General features: G+C 39.9%; 1 protein-coding gene and 1 long non-coding RNA gene across 2 annotated transcripts; both read right to left on the reverse strand.

Annotated features, from left to right (window-relative positions):
• Nucleotides 1–1718: 1718 nt before the first annotated feature.
• Nucleotides 1719–3022, reverse strand: LOC109220500. The gene is made up of 2 exons (XR_002067102.1): nucleotides 2483–3022; nucleotides 1719–2005 (listed from the first exon to the last, which is right to left on the reverse strand). It is a non-coding gene; the product is annotated as an uncharacterized LOC109220500 (long non-coding RNA).
• Nucleotides 3023–4043: 1021 nt separating this feature from the next.
• LOC109220501 (ras-related protein Rab5) lies at nucleotides 4044–10450 on the reverse strand. The gene is made up of 7 exons (XM_019384969.1): nucleotides 10273–10450; nucleotides 10086–10163; nucleotides 9816–9983; nucleotides 8296–8344; nucleotides 7994–8067; nucleotides 7283–7376; nucleotides 4044–4495 (listed from the first exon to the last, which is right to left on the reverse strand). Exons 1-7 carry the CDS (start codon nucleotides 10309–10311, stop codon nucleotides 4395–4397), a joined length of 603 nt encoding a protein of 200 aa, XP_019240514.1. The 5' UTR covers nucleotides 10312–10450; the 3' UTR covers nucleotides 4044–4394.
• Between the last annotated feature and the right edge of the window lie 6496 nt (nucleotides 10451–16946).

Below are 16946 nucleotides of genomic sequence, written 5' to 3' on the forward strand. Positions count from 1 at the left end.
AAGACGAAAAAATACAATACAAAGTCCGAATGGAAACCGGTCTAAGAAGAAAAAATTACCATGGTTACGGGCCTCCCATTGGCCCTTAGATATTTCTATCCAGGCACGCTCGGAGTACGACCTCTGCGACACCAGGCCCCTGACCCAGTGCTCGAGATCGGGGATCACCTCCGGGACGACGGTCACAGCTACAACACAAAGGCTTAGATGAGGAAGGAAAATAAGAAGCAAAGAATCGGAGAGGGATCACGATCCTCCAGAACGATGGATGGATTTGGCCAAGAGTGCCATCGTACCTCTTGCAAAAGGTGAGATGATTGGGTCTAAGGGACCTATCGTGAAGGGGTAATGTAGACACTCAGATACCCCTCCACATGAGTTGGGATGGATTTCTCGGGGGTAAGAACTACTACATCTTTGCCTACCCAGTTGCACTCCTCTTTCACCTTCTCGAGGAGATCTTCTGTGATCGTACATATGTACCTCGACATCGGTTCACATCGACCTGGCGTCGAGGGTGTATTCTCCACCTTAATATCGGCAGGAGTGGCGCACTTTCCAGGAACGTAGTCCTTTAGGGGAGGATCAGCCGCCGGTTGCTCGCCGGCCGGCCGTGACGAGGAAGCGCTTTCTTTCTGCGGAACAGTTGTAGATATTTTGGCCATTTTTGCAAGTAAGGGAGAATAGAGATTGAAATATTGGTGTTTTGCAATGAAACAAGTAAGGAAATTCAGAGAATTGAAATATAGAGCTCTGAAAAAGGCAAAGATTTTGGAAATTAGAGGGAAGAAATTTGTAAGTAAAGTTTGAAAGATGAAGAAAGTTGTATTTATAGGTTGAAGGTGACGATTCAGTGCCGGTGGTGGCCGACCATCGACTGACAGGCATTAAATGCCTAGAGAACGGTACCGACGAGATATTTCAGTCACCTCCGCTGCTTACGTCACGATGATTACGTCATGATAAACCGAGGAAAATTTCAAAAACTCAATTCGTTTCTTATTATTGCACTCCAGAAAATGAGGGGACTATCTACACGATCAAAATCGAGCTTGCCTAATTTTGTATGACTAACCGAAATCGGGGTTGCAGATTAAGGCTCGACCTCGATTATATCGGACCATAGTACGGAGGTGGATTGGTAAGCTCGTGGATCAATGGCCGATCAAGATCGAGACCAGCCGTGATCGAGACCGAAGTGAGAAAGAGATCGAGAGAGATCGAAGGAAGCCTGCTAGGTCGAATAACAGAAAGACGAGATATCCGTGATCGGGCAAGGATCGTGGCGGAAATCTCGGTACGTATCAAGTCAAGACCGGACATTTAGCCAATCATGAGATTTCCTTCTGTACTTAGAATGATACCATCAATAGGATTCCTCTACTATATAAAGAGGGTCCTAATCGAAGGAGGAGAAAAAGGAGGAGAAGGGAGCTGAAGTTATTTAAGAAGTGGGTACAAATTAAAAGTTTTTAAAAATAAGTATAAGTTAAATGGGGGTGACCAAATAGGCCGCCCGTGCAATTTTTACTTTTTGCAACTTGGCCAAACGGGTTATTAGACTCAATGCATATCTTTTCGCGGTGAATAAATTAACACTTCAATATTTGGGTCAACATCATCCCATTTGTCAACTTCAGATAAAATTAATTAAGTGAGCTGTTTGCTTTTATAAAAAGAAAGTAAAATATAAATAATGCTGACACCAAAATTGTAAAATAAGTAACGCAGATACCACAAGTAAAATCGTAAGAGCATACGTATGTAAATTACAATATCCCTTTTCATAAATTAATTAGGTAATAACAAGATACGTGGCGTAATATGGACCGGCCATAAGTACATAACAGTAAACGTGGCATAATATGGACCGATAGTCTAAGAAGGACGACGAACAGAGTTTATGTAATCTTCAAGTGCTTGGATTTGCTCTTCAGAAGGTGGTGTTTCGTTGTTCTTTATGGATCTGTGCACATCATATGTTGTTGAAGCCAAGAACAACACCCTGTTTTTCATTTTCCACAAAAACAAACACAAATAACAAATGAATCATAGTTTTACACACATCATTATTATTTATAGCATGTTTGGCCAAGCTTCTTTTTGGCCAAAAGTGCCTTTTTTTTGCCCAAAGCACTTTTGGCCAAAAATTGAGTTGTTTGGCCAAGCTTTTGGAAGGAAAAAAAGTGCTTTTGAGGAGAAGCAGAAGCAGTTTTGAAAAAGCAGAAAAAAGTAGCTTCTCTCCAAAAGCACTTTTTTGAGAAATACTTTTGAGAAAAATACACTTAGAAGCAGTTTTTTAAAGTTTGGTCAAACACTAATTGCTGCTCAGAAATACTTTTCAAACTAATTAGCCAAACACAAACTGCTTCTCACCAAAAGTACTTTTGAGAAAAGCACTTTTGAAAAAAAGCACTTCTCAAAATAAGCTAATTTTTGCATCTTGGCCAAACGGCTATTAGAAAGAGCAAGAATTGCATACCCAGAAGAGAAGAGTACAATTTGTCTTGGAAATATGTGCTTCCCAAAAATCCTCATCTCTTTTCCTTTGTCTTTGCACAACCTTTGAGAATTTCCTTTCTTTTTTTTTTTTTTTTGGAACTTCTTTTCTTGGTATTTATGGAAATTATGTTTATGTTAGAAGGAAATGAAACAGACAATGAATTTTGTTGTTTTAGTTTCAGTTATGGGCTATTTTCCGCCCGACAGAGGTCCAGCTGGAAGGAAGGTATGTAATGGACCTAAAAGTCCAAAGGACAATAAGGGAATATGGGTGGGCTTTCTGAAAAGGAGAAAATATACTATCTTAAACGTAAGATTGCACGGGGGCGACATAACCTATACCCATATTTTTAAAATTATTTAATCTATACCCAAGTTTTTACAACTTTAGGCGCTTCCTTCTTCCTGCTACCTGTGCGCTTCTTTCCTCTTCCTTTTTTGATAGTAGTCTTCCAAGTTGGTGGGAGGCGAAACTCGTGCATCATCCAATCTGTTTTTGTGCCTTTCCCAGCACTTCCTCTATAATATACTAAACATTTTGAGGTCAATGATGCAATCGTGATTTTGTGATTTGTTAATAGAATAAACAGGCTTGTCAATCCCCCTTGCTTTCCAGAATCCAGATCTTGTTACTCTATTTTGTCTTACACTGTTCTTGTATTTAATCTCTAAGAATGCTGAAGTTCAGCAAATATAAACAAAAACTTCAACTCCTAGAATACTGAAGTTCAGCAAATGCAAAATAAACTTCAGCCATGAAATTCATCACAAACATAACAAAGCTTCAGCTAAAAAATGCTGAAGTTCAGCAGATATAGAACAAAACTTCAGCTAAAACATGCTGAAGTTCAGCAAATAGAGAACAAAACTTCAGCTACTAGAATGCTTAAGTTCAGCAATTACAAACAAAGACTCCAGCCAACACTTGGTTAACTTCAGACCCGTCTACTAGAATGCTGAAGTTTGCGTGATTGCCTTTGCTACTTCAGGCCTGAAGTTGTTTGTAATTGCTGAACTTAAGCATTCTACTAGCTGAAGTTACGCGAAAAACTTCAGCTAAAACATGCTGAAGTTCAGCAAATAGAGAACAAAACTTCAGCTAGTAGAATGCTTAAGTTCAGCAATTACAAACAATTTCAGGCCCGTCCACTGGAATGCTGAAGTTTGCGTGATTGCCTTAGCTACTTCAGGCTCGTATGCCTGAAGTTTACGCGAAAAGTGGATACGCTTGCAATTTTTTTTGCAAAGCAGCTATAAGTTAAAATGTGACCCAAAAAGCAGGCATAGATGCAATTCCCCCATCTTAAACTTGGGAAAGTGCACAAGTAGCCGTTTTTGGGACCCCTATTTACAAAATAATTCAAATTTACAAGTCTGAAGTTGAAATTGATGGTTTGAAGTTAAAATCTATCTATCTATCAAATTTACCGCCCATGCCTCGGGCTTACGCCTCGCCTCATAATAAGTAAAACGCTCTGCCGCACGCTTCCCCTTTAAAACAATGGTTTCTATCAAGTAGATTAATTTCAGTTACAATCATCTTGACCTTAAACGAATCTTTTTAAATTTCTTATTATCTAATCACTGCCTCGCAATACATAATATGCATTTTAGTTCTGCTGCCCCAATCTTAACTATACATAGTTTTTTGGGAGTAACAGCGTTGAATTATCAATGATAAGTTGGGGGTAAGAGGTCGTAGGAAATTCCAACTATTTACAGACTAAGCAAACAAAAGAGTACATAGTCTACATATTCTACTGAGTATTTCAGAGTAAACAACGCGGCTCCCATTTTCCTGACTTCAAACCCAGTACCAGCACAGCATGAAAAGCAAGCAACGTCTGGAAATGATGTTCACGGAATGAATGAAGCGATAGAGATGATAATACTTAAGTACAGCATGATGCAGCTTGTGATCCTTGCGCTGGTCTGTCAACTAGTACCATTCCTGCCGGATTTTGTGCAGGTTGAGCTCTAGGCAACTGTTTAGCTGTAGGATTCCAACTCAGAAGTTAGGGCAGCAGGTAACTAAAGAGAAATTTAACTTCTCTGACATGCAAAATAGAAGTGAGACACCTCCTAAAAGCACAGTCTAGGAAGTAACAACCAAAATATAAAACATAAACAAGAAAAAATGGACGCAATTATGTAGTCATTGTCCCAAAAAGAGAATTCCTAAATAATGTCATGTGGTCCAATTGTATGCCAAATCTAGAGTGTACTCAATGACTGACATTGAAGCTAGCCTAAACTGGACATCTTGGTTTGAAGCACGCTAAAGCTCTGAAAAACATGTCCGGGTGCAATGTGTTAGTAACGTTTAAGTGCAGGTACCAAAGTATTCAGGTATGCACCTTTAACTTTTGTTAGGTTGAATTAGCAGATAACCAATCCATCAGTGAAATAGATCAAATTAGTGAAGACCATTTGCAATTTCTCAAGCAGTAGGTGATCAGGGCATTAACCAAAAACATCCCAGGATTTATAAGAGCTACCTATAACATGGATAACTTAGGTTCACAGAGCAAGAAGTAAGATTTACCACCAATTATGCGAGGAGCTAAGCTGAGGGGACATCTATTAATCAATACAAAACACTGCTTTTGCAAAATCTTATTGATTTCTTCATGTGACAAGAGCATACGCTTGTAACGGACATAAATGAATTTGCACAATGCGATTCATGTAGCATGAAATTTGTTAGGAAATTTACATATTGTAGTTAACATCAGCTGGGATTAGTTCAAGTTTGAATCAATAAGAGATGCATGCTAGATTGCTAGGATTGCTATGGGAAAAGGGTCAAAAATATTCCTCTACTATTGTTTATTATTTACTTGTGCCACCCGTTATACTTTTTGTTCATTCTTGTCCCTGCCGTTAACAAAGTTTGTAAAATTACCCCTAACCCTAACGGATCTACACCGTGGCAGCTGATCCCCTCAATTTTCTCCATGTTAGCTGCCAAGTCAGAGTCCATGTCACTATTTAAAAATATATTTATTTATTACACTTATTTACTAAATCAGCAAATTAAAAAAAAATCCCCAAAAAGGTTGCTTCCTCTTCTTCCTCAATGCTTCTTCATCTTTGCTTCAAATATTTCGATCCAAACAAAAAATTTTAACCAAACAGACTCAGATCGTCCACAACTTCTCCACATGAATATTCCCAACAAACTCCAAAACACTTAGCTCAAACTTCAGCAAATCAAAATACCCATCTTATGTTTTCGAGCTCTCTTACAGCTCCTTCAATGGTGATTTCAGCAGGTCCCACACACTACCAGTTTTGGACTCCATATAACTCTTAAGACGATCCAATTAGTTTGAAATTAATACATTAAACTATTAAAATCGACCTTCCCCACCACTACTTTCCAGATCTAAATCTCAAATCTCTTTCTAATCAAAGTCCAGAATCTTCTTCTATGGCAGTTCGAACTCTATACGGATTGGTGTTCTTAGCAACGTCAAGCACTTGCTTCATCTTCCTCTACCTCCTTCTTCAACCTATCTTCTACTTCACCGCCTAATACAGTGGCGCCGCTATGAATCACCCCGATTTGGACCGGGCGCAGATGAGTCGACGAACCGGAAATATTTTTTACCTCCATCGCCACCTTCTGCTTCCAAATCCTTACACGGCAGCAACACGCGACTCCGGCGGGTTGGTTCGTAGAGTAATACAAGTATGTGGAATGTATAGCGTTTATATTTGGAAAAATAGAGATATTTGCTTTTTATTTTGGATTCTGCTTTTTATTTTGATGGATCTGGATTTGATTTGTGTGATCTCGTTTGTGTAAGTTGACTTGCTAGAAAATAGCTTAATTATGTTGCAGATTACTTTTGACCCTTAATTCAAATGCAGAATATTAGAGGGGTTGGGTGGGGCCTGCTGACTTGGCAGTTGACATGGAGAAAATTGAGGGGGTCAGCTGCCACAGTGTAGATCCGTTAGGGTTAGGGGCAATTTTGCAAACTTTGTTAACGGCAGGGACGAGAATGGCTGAAAAGTGTAACGGGTGGCACAAGCAACCAATAAACAATAGTAGAGGGGCAATTTTGACCCTTCTCCCTTGCTAAATTACTGTTCGAATAATCATTTATGTATTCCAGGACAAGCTTCTCATTCACTCCCGGATCAGTTCGAACGTAGATGAGATTACACAGAACCGACCTATAATATGGTTGGATTAAAAAGGGTTATCATACAGTGAGCTGAGAAATAGAAAATCAAATGGCACTGGCATTGTAGCTCTCACACTATGCTTTGGAACCATTTAGCCATTGGAGTCCTGTTTGCCTCAAGAAGCTAGTACTTATAACAATTTGCAACCATGTGATTTTTCCAGTCAGAAATCCACATATATGTCTCATGTGCTAAACCTAAGGCTTTTTTTTGTGCAAGTAAAATACCCAAAGTCCCAAAGAAAAGAAAAAGGAAAGAACACTGCTGAGCTTTTTAGCAACTACTGCAACTAGTAAACATAAGCCAACAAACATCTTTTATATCTTAATGTTGCCGTCCAGACAATTCCTTAAGACTATGCCCACAAAAACTGAGTATTGCATAGCACAAGGATAACAAGAAAGGAAACCTATAAGACAAGACTGACCCTGTACATTTGAATTACACAGTTAAATTTCAGAAGCCTGAGTAGTGAGTAGTAGAATGTTTCACCTACTGTGGCATAAGCCATTGAAAAAAACATATGAAAAACAAAGAGACCAATAAAAGGAAACATGCAAAGCAACAAAACAATGGAGTATACCTATTTCGTAGAAAATATCATTGACATTGGTAGCAGTTTTGGCAGAGGTTTCCATGAAAAAAAGACCGTTTTCCTCTGCGTACAGACGTGCTTCCTGCGAAAGCCGTATCAAGAAAACTATATATCAGGAACCACAAAACAGCCATAAAATTTAACTACCCAATTAACGGTATATCTTAGAAAATGGAAAGTGACTAACCCAGTAGAATAAGTTATTAATAACAAATCCAAGTTCTGATTACATATCATTTAATTGCAAAAAACTCAATTTTAGAATAGCATTTCAAAAAAGGAAAGCCAGCAGAATTTTCCTTTAGCTCTGGATTGCACAAGTTGATTCCCACGGACCACAAGAATGAGTGTTTCAATTTTACATTATTTGAACCAGGTATCTAGAGGCCAGTAACATGTTTCTCTGTCAAAAAATCAGTTATCCTCAATGTATAATAAACACCTGTCCTAAAACTTAAATAGACAAAATGAGAACATTCATAACTACTTTTTACAAATTCCATAACAGTTTAGAGATAGGAAATGTGTAGAACTATATACTATAGAATTGAGACCAGACACAATATGATGAAATCAATACAAGAATTGTGCTTCCAATCAGATGGTTGGAAAAGTGCAATCAAAGTAACCTCAAATAAGAACATGGTAGGCGTTACCACGTATACCCACAAGGCCACAAGAAAGAAAGAAAACACTTACTTCTGCAGTCACCTTCCTCTTATCTTCTAGATCGGCTTTGTTTCCAGCAAGAGCCATGACCATGTTGGGATTACCTGTGCAATTGTTAAAAAAATACATCACTTTACCGAAAAATATATTCAGATGAAGTTATGATACCTTTAATAACCTTATTTGAGTCATAAGGAAATAAAGTAATGGCAGGACAACACAGAGAAACGGATAAAAAAGATGTTTGTAGATCTCTATATTGTTTGCAATAAACTGATAAAGAAAGAATATTCTAACTTCGAATAAAATAGAAAACTTGACAAGATAAGCACCTTGCTTCTGCAACTCTTGAACCCATTTCTTTGCTCGTGCAAATGATTCCTAAATTAAGAAGGAAAAAGAAGATTACACCAAGAATGAAAATGATATTATCTAAATTGACATGGATAGACATAGGCACACACAATTAGACAGCACACATGCACAGCAAAGAGTAAGATAAACATGCATGCAGTGTTGTCAAAGATGCGCTTAAAGCGTGCTTAAGCCCTGAAGCGAGGCTCAAAACATGTTGAGCGCTTCGCCTCGCTTTGGGGGCGCTTCTGTGTCGCATCAAGGCTCTAAGACATACTTTTCCTTGCCGATGAGTGTAATCCTGAAAAGGCGACACTAAACAACTGATATTTCATTTTATCGTAATTATTTTTCAATTTTTTGTCTCTATATGTGTTATTCATGCTTATAATTATTGGTCTTGGACTATATATATATATATATATATATATATATATATATATAGTTTTTTTTTCGTTGCGCCTTTTTTCATTAAAGCCCACGCTTTATTTGCGCTTTGTGCTTAAAGCCCCAACAGACCTTAGAGCTTTTTTGCGCTTTTCGCCTTTGATAACACTGCATGCATGATGCTGCCCATTGCCAAGTGTTGGCCATAAGACGCCAAACAAATGAACTTTAGGAAAATGATCTTCTAGCTCCTTAAGATTTTAATAACATTTTTACAATTTTAGTGAAACGGCCATTCCTAAGAGAAAAACGCTAACTTAAATTGTTTAAGACTTTATAATAATCCCCCTTGAATTGAAATTTCTAGCTCCAGCCCCGATGATAATGATAATTATGCAGAAGAAAAATCGACAAAGGGAAAGCAAAAGCAAACATGAACAAATATTCTGCCTGTAGTCCTAATTCAACATGAATGACAAATCAAACTACTACTTTCATCCACTCAAGCCCAGCTGCTCTCCAGGGTCCAAAAATGTCCATAAAAGCATAAAGAGAACAAGTAAGTGAAGAACAAGCATAAATGTAGTTCTTGCAAGCTAATGCACAGAATGAAGCTACCTCTGTTCCCGATTACTCTATTATTCCTTTCCAAGTTGCAATACAATGCATTCAGGCAACTAGCATAAAGCCAAAATTATTGCATTCATAAGACCCATTCAATTGCTATTTGATTACAGACTGAACACGAGGGCCGAACCCATGAGACTAAGTTTAACGATCCTCATTGTAATCCATGTTTAACAAGTTGAAGCAGACCAATGAGCTGAATAAATATTACTCTCTCTGTCCCGATTTATACGATGCACTTGCCTTATTAGTCCGAAAAAAGAAGAAGATACTTTTCTATATTTAGAAACAATTTAACTATAAACTTGACCCCTTAATGATATAATTTACAATCACACCAATGTCTAAGGTTTGGTTCAAAAGTTTTTCTTTTTAACTTAAATACCGTGTCCGGTCAAACAACATGACGTAAAGGGAGTGCTATATATAGCTGACTCCAACTAGTTAGGGATTGAATGGTAGTTGTTGATCAAAAGAATCTTACAGTGGTTGTGATGTCATACACGATGATAGCAGCTGCAGCACCTCTGTAGTACATAGGCGCTAAGCTGTGGTACCTCTCCTGACCAGCAGTATCCCAGATCTCAAACTTCACCGTAGCATTGTTAACTGACACCGTTGACGAAAAGAACGCCGCTCCGATCGTCGATTCCTGTGATCATCAACATAAATTACATGAACTTGAGAATTAGGGGGGAAACGAAAACCCTAAAAAGTCAGAATTTGATGAAGGCTTGTAAAGAAGAAAGAATACTTGGAATTCAAGGAATTGACCCTTGACGAATCGTATAACCAAGCTTGATTTACCAGCTCCCATATCCCCTAATAACACCTGAACAGTCAATTAAACTCAGCATCAATAAATGATTAATAGAGAAGAAAAAAGCTTTTAACAGAAGCAATAAAAAGGAGGAATTGCTGCATGCATGAATCAGACTTACGAGTTTTGCATTGAGATTATTGTGACCGGTTGACGCCATGATCAAATGAGGAAGGTAAAAATGAAGAATTTACAGAGTCTTTCAGAGGTATTGAGTAATTGATGAGACGGTTGGAAAATTGACGCGGATAAACAAATAAAGAGCTTAGCTTGGGGCCTGACGTAAGCTGGAAGGCCTAAACAAAAGTTGAAGACTAAAGAATTCCTTTTCTTTGGACTTTTCTTGTCCATTCATCTGACTAATAAAATTCGTTGGGCCAGCTATTATTGGATCTTTACACAATGAAAGCCCACCCACCGCCATTTGTGTGGTTCCACATTCGTTGGATGTCGCTATACAAAGCCCACGAGAAAATATCAAGAGTTTGAAAGTTTTCCAAAGTTGGTTTCTTTGCATCTCCTTTGCTGCACCTTTTTGATGACTTATCCCTAAACCGTTCAATTAAGTGACCAATTTTGCGATTCTATTTACACAAGAAATATTATGCCTAGTTCACCTGGTTTTATGATTGTAGGGTTCAGTTGTTATTGTCCATTACTTGAGTCGTCCAAAGGATAGCCATCCTTATTTTGGTAGAACCTGATGAACTTAACCTATTGAACCGAATCTTCGTTTTATTATTTTTACCTTGTGTAAGCGTGCACATTTTAGAGCTGATTTTGATGACCCGCCATCTCATCATGCCACATAGGTATCATTTGGCATATATTAATATCATGTGGAAGCTTACATAGGAGGAAGGCTAGCATTTGTGAGAAGATTCTAGAGAAGTATGGACATTTCCTTTAGAAGACCCTAGATCCTTATGAATTTGCCGGGGAAGTCCTTTGGAATCTTCTATGTTTGTAGAGAATTTTAGAGAAATCTCGTATCTTGTAAATACTAAGGACTTGTGTAACAATTAATATTTATACACTAGCCCGTAGGAGACTAGTATTTAAAGAGGGTCATTCATTTGTAATTCATCAAGCAATCAATTCAAGTTCTCTCTAATACGAAGCTTCCTTTGGAAATTCTCTTGTGTTTTTTCTAGCATTCCCTTAGTGATCTTAAGTATAGTAAGCCTGACTTGGCATAGCATGAACGTGAGCAAGTTGTGCAAAATCGTGAGCGATATGTCAACTGCCACATGTGTACTTAGTTAACTACTAAGGACGTGACAACGTGGTATCAGAGCAAAGGTTGCAACTAAGGGAATGGCGAATGACAGAGAAATTAACGCTGCCAACACACAAGCCAACATCATCCAGGATGTTGCTGGCAAGAGCGGCCATAACAAAAAAAGGAATGCCACCAACAAGAGCCAAGAGGTGTCGCCCGAGATTGTGCCAAACAAGGGGATTACATCCCAAGAACCATCTGCCACTAAGGCGAGCGAGAATGAAGTAGAGGTCCTGCCCGAGGACATCTCACTCGGTAAAGAGTGGGTGAAGAAGGTGAACACGGGGATGGACGCTGTGGAGATCTTTGGCCAATGTTTGGGGACGGTGAAAGGCACCCTTAGCGTTATTGAGTGGCACACTCTTGAAGAGATTGAGAGTATCCGAAATGACTTGGAGGGACGTACACAGATCGAGATGGAACTAAGGCAAACCATCACTGCCTTAGAGTGCAGACTCATGGAGGCTTTGAGTACTATCGATGCTATAAAGGCAAAGATAGAGTCACTCGAAGAGCATTTCGATGCTGGCGTGACCGAGGTAGCCAGCAATGTTGTGGTGACAAGGGAGGCCAAGATCGAGGCTTCCAAACCCCTGGTGTTCAAAGGTGTATGTGATGCACAAGAACTTGAAAACTTCCTTTGGCACTTGGAGAATTACTTTAGGCACGGCAAAGTGAGGGACGATGATGCCAAGATCAATACTGTCGTGTTGTACCTCTCAGAGACTGTCATACTATGGTGGAGAAGGAAGATGACCAGCGTGGATAAAGGTCTATGTAATATTAGCACGTGGGATTAGTTCAAAGCCCGAGTTCAAGCGATAGTTCTTTCCAAACAATGTCTTGTACCAGGCAAGGCGCAAGCTTTGGGAGTTGAAGCAAACAGGGAGCATACGTGACTATGTCAAGGAGTTCACTAACCTTATGCTTCAAATCCCCAACCTAACCAATGATGACTTGTTGTTCCACTTCATGGACAGGTTGTAAAATTGGGCTAAGCAGGAGTTGCAACGCCGGCAAGTTGCGGATATAGACCAAGCCATAGTGGAGGCCGAATCATTGATGGATTTCAGGCATGACAAGCACGACAAAGGCAAAGCAAGGAGTTAAAGGTTAGCAATGCAAAAAGTGGGGGAGATCGTGGCAAAGGCAAGGAGATAATACAACAATACTCCAAGACTCAAGATTACAAAAAGTCGAGTGGTCGTCAAGGCTACGCCGAGAAGAAGGCACAGACCGAGAAGAATGGATGCTACATATGCGGAGGCCGCACAGTGTCAAGAATTATCACGGCCTAAAGATCATCAGCACCATCGTCCGTGAACGGAAGGAGGAGTCGCAAGGAGAGAGTTCGGGAACCGCACAGTTGGGTATGATCGAATTATTTGGTGATGTTACAAAGCAAGATATCCAACCTACTGAGAATGGCAATCAGTACGTGGATCTTACCATCAATAACAAGCATGCTCCTTCAATGGTGTATACTGGAGCAACTCAAGACCGTGAATGCAGAGGTACAAAATGTTCTTGGGGTAGCTAATGGTGTTGGTGTCAAATTGGGAACTTGGAAAGGTATGACAAACTTTACCGTAACCGTTATGGATGTATTTGACATCATACAGGGGAAAGAGTTCTTTAGATATTGTCATACTTTGATCGACCCCTACGTCCAACGTCTCTTGGTTATGGAGCGAGAAGGATCTTGCATGGTACCTATAGTGACTATGCCACACGGACAGAACCAAGCATAACTTTCAGCTATGCAGGTTGTCAAGGGGATCAAGAAGGGGGAGCCGATGCTCGTGGCAACCATTGCAAGTGTGGAGGAAGACAAGGGTTTTCAAGAGACGTCGCCGCCTTGCATAGAAAAGTTACTTGAGAAAAACAAAGATATCATTCCCGAGGAGTTTCCTAAGCACTTGCCTCCTAAGCGAGAGGTGGATCACAAGATTGAGTTGGAGCCAGGGGCTAAGCCACCCATATTTGCCCCATGTCATATGGCACTGCCCGATCTAGAGGATCTCAGGAAATAATTGAAAGAGCTACTAGATGTTGGTCACATTCGCCCATCAAAGGCACATTTTGGCGCACCAGAAGAAGAAGGACGAATCGTTGTGCGCCTATGCATAGACTACTGGGCACTTAATAAGGTCATAGTGAAGAATAAGTACCTGATCCTGCTCATTGATGACTTGTTCGATAGACTTGGGCAAGCCACATGCTTTATCAAGGTGGATCTTCGCAAGGGCTACTACCAGGTTCGCATTGCAGAAAGGGATAAGCCGAAGACAGCATGTGTGATGAGATATGGAGCCTTTGAGTGGTTGGAGATGCTCTTCGGCTTAACCAATGCACCGGCCACATTTTGCACCCTTATGAACAAGATTTTCTATCACTATCTTGATTAGTTTGTGGTAGTCTACCTAGACGACATAGTCATCTACAGCAACACCTTGGAAGAGCACATGGAGCACTTAAGGAAGGTTTTTCAAGTCTTGCGGGAGAACGAGCTATACATCAAGAGGGAGAAATACGAGTTTCACAATCAAAGGTGCACTTCTTGGGCTATCTCAATAGCAATGGAGAGCAATACAAGGACGAGGCTAAGGTACATGATATCTGGGAGTGGGAGGCACCTATAAAGGTAACTGAGTTGATATCCTTCCTTGTCCTTATTAACTACTATCGTCGATTCATTAGTGGCTACTTAACCAAGGCTGCACCATTGACTGAGTTGCTAAAGAAAAACAAGTCATGGGTTTGGACGGAACATTGTGAAAAGGCGTTTGAAGGCTTTAAGGCAGCTGGAAAAGAGGAGCCAGTCTTGGCGTTACCTGACTTTACCAAGACATTTGAGGTGCATATAGATGCCTCAGATTTTGCCACTGGGGGTGTCTTGATGGAGGATAAGCATCCCATAGCATTTGAGAGCCGCAAGTTAAATAAAACGGTGCGGCGTTACACGGTGCAAGAGAAGGAGATGACTGCCATTGTGCATTGCCTTCATACATGGTGACATTATTTGCTCAGGTCGAGGTTCGTGGTCAAGACCGACAATGTAGCTACTAGCTACTTTCAGACGCAGAAGAAGCTCACACCAAAACAGGCTAGGTGGCAGGATTTCTTGGCCAAGTTTGATTATGTGCTAGAGTACAAGCCGGGCAAGGATAACGTTGTAGCCGATGCCTTGAGTCAGAAAGCCGAGCTTGCTGCTATCACTTCAGCAAGTTGGAACATTCGTTAGGCTAAAAGAAGGCATGCAACATGATCCAATAGCCAAAAAACTTATCGAGTTAGCCAACCAGGTCAAGACGAGACGTTTTTGGGTAGAAGAGGGCCTATTGCTTACTATGGGTCGGCGGGTTTACATGCCTAAGTTTGGAGACATTAGATGGGATCATAAGGGAGAGTCATGACACAATGTGGGTTGGTCATCCAGGCCAACGTCGCACTGGGGCCTTGGTTGAATCAGTCTACTATTGGTCATCCATGCGAGATGACATAAAGTGTTATGTGCAGACTTGTTTTGTGTGTCAGCAGGACAAGGTTGAGCAACAACAGCCCGGAGGACTTTTGGAACCACTACCAGTCGCGGAGCGTCCATGGGAGAGCGTGACTATGGACTTTATCACTTGTCTACCGAAGTCCAACTGCTATGGTACTATTATGGTGGTCGTGGATAGATTTTCCAAATATGTTGCACAGCCAAGGAAGCCTCCAAGCTATTCTTTAAGAACGTGGTGAAATATTGGGGCTTACCAAGGCATATCATCAGTGATCGAGACCCCCGCTTCACTGGGAACTTCTGGAGAGAGTTGTTTGACATACTTGGCACGGAGCTGCACTTTTCCACTAGTTTCCAGCCACAGATGAATGGACAAACAGAACGAGTCAATGCCTTACTAGAGTGCTACTTGAGGCATTATGTAAGCGCACATCAAAAAGATTGGGCAAGGCTCTTGGACATCGCCCAATTCTCTTATAACTTGCAACGGAGTGTCCGCGGGTCGGACACTATTTGAGCTAGCCACAGGCCAATGTTGATACCCAATTTTTCCATGTATATTTTTTATATGCAAAATACTTTCAAAATAACATATGTTTGCATATATAAGAGTGTCCAAATGTTTTAGTATTTTTCCTGATTTTTTAAAAAAGATTTTTAAATCAATTTATTGCCCTATTTTAGCTATTCAAAAACCAATAATTATTCCTCAAATTATCATTTTGGTGATTAATCTATTTTATTCTCATATTTATCCCAAAATATAGCTAAGGTAATTTTTTTGCACATTTTTTACAAATTTATTTAGTATTTTTTAAAGCTAAATTGCATATAATTGCAATATTAGCCTATTTTAAGAATTAATTGCGTTTATAATTACCAATTTGATTCCGGTGTTTTAATTAAATATTTATATATTATTAATTAATTTAGTACCTTTAATTTATTTTCAAAAATCATTTTACTATTTTTATAAAATAAAGGGGGAAAAGTGGCTATTTAAAATCTAGCCCTATTTTATTTCAATTGTAGCCCCAATCGATCACCCCAGCTAACCCAATTTCAATCCCAATTGGACCGGACCAAATCCTAAATTTACCCGCCCATGACCCAATTAAAAAACCGGCCCGGCTCCCTTTTTTGATCCAGGCCGTTGATCATTTTGATTAACGTCCACAATTCCCCCTTCCTTTTTTAATTTCCAAACCCCCCAACCCTAAAATCATTTCACTTAGTCAGCCGCCTCTAAACACCCCCTTCTCTCAAACTCTCTCGAACCTTCCTAGAACCCTAATCGTCTCCTACCACCTCCACCGTGAAACCCACCGGAATCCATGGTTTCTCAGGCTGTGGGAGTCCTATAATCACCGCCTATTGCTCCTATGTGCCTGGTACCTGAAGATTCGAGGTCTGACCTCGAAGGTTTTCATCCAGACCTTTGCCGGCTCGAGGTTTCACGACCATCTCCGGCCTTGCTCCGGCGTATCCTGGTCTTCTGAGCCTGATTCTAACTTCTCCGACTCAGGTCAATGACCTTTTCAAAGCCTTTCTCATTCTAGGGTTCTTCTGAAACCCTAACCCTTCGAGGTTTTTCTCCGATTCTTTTTAGATCTGTTGTGTATCTATGCTCTACTTGAGTTTTCAAACGATTTCCCTAACTTTTATTTTGAAAATTACTTTCAACACCCTTCTTTTCCGATTTAGGGTTTTCTGGAAAGTGTTTAAGTGTTTTATAATTTTTCTTTCTTTGTTATTCGTGTGCTTGCCTCTGCTGTGTTCTCGTATCATCTTTTGTATGCTTCTCTTACTGTGTTTTCCTATACTATGGTCTCGTAGACTTCTCTATTGTATTTTTACCATGTTCTTATATGTTTATCTTACTGTGTTTTCCTATATGCTTTTCTGCTATACTTTTCCGGTGTTCTTGTGTTCTTCTACTGTATTTTCCTGCTAAGTTTTTAAGTTTCTCCGTTTGCCTTCTACTGAGCCCTGTTTAAGTTTCTTCTAA

This window comes from Nicotiana attenuata, unplaced genomic scaffold (assembly GCF_001879085.1).
Source record: "Nicotiana attenuata strain UT unplaced genomic scaffold, NIATTr2, whole genome shotgun sequence".
Taxonomy (NCBI): Eukaryota; Viridiplantae; Streptophyta; class Magnoliopsida; order Solanales; family Solanaceae; genus Nicotiana; species Nicotiana attenuata.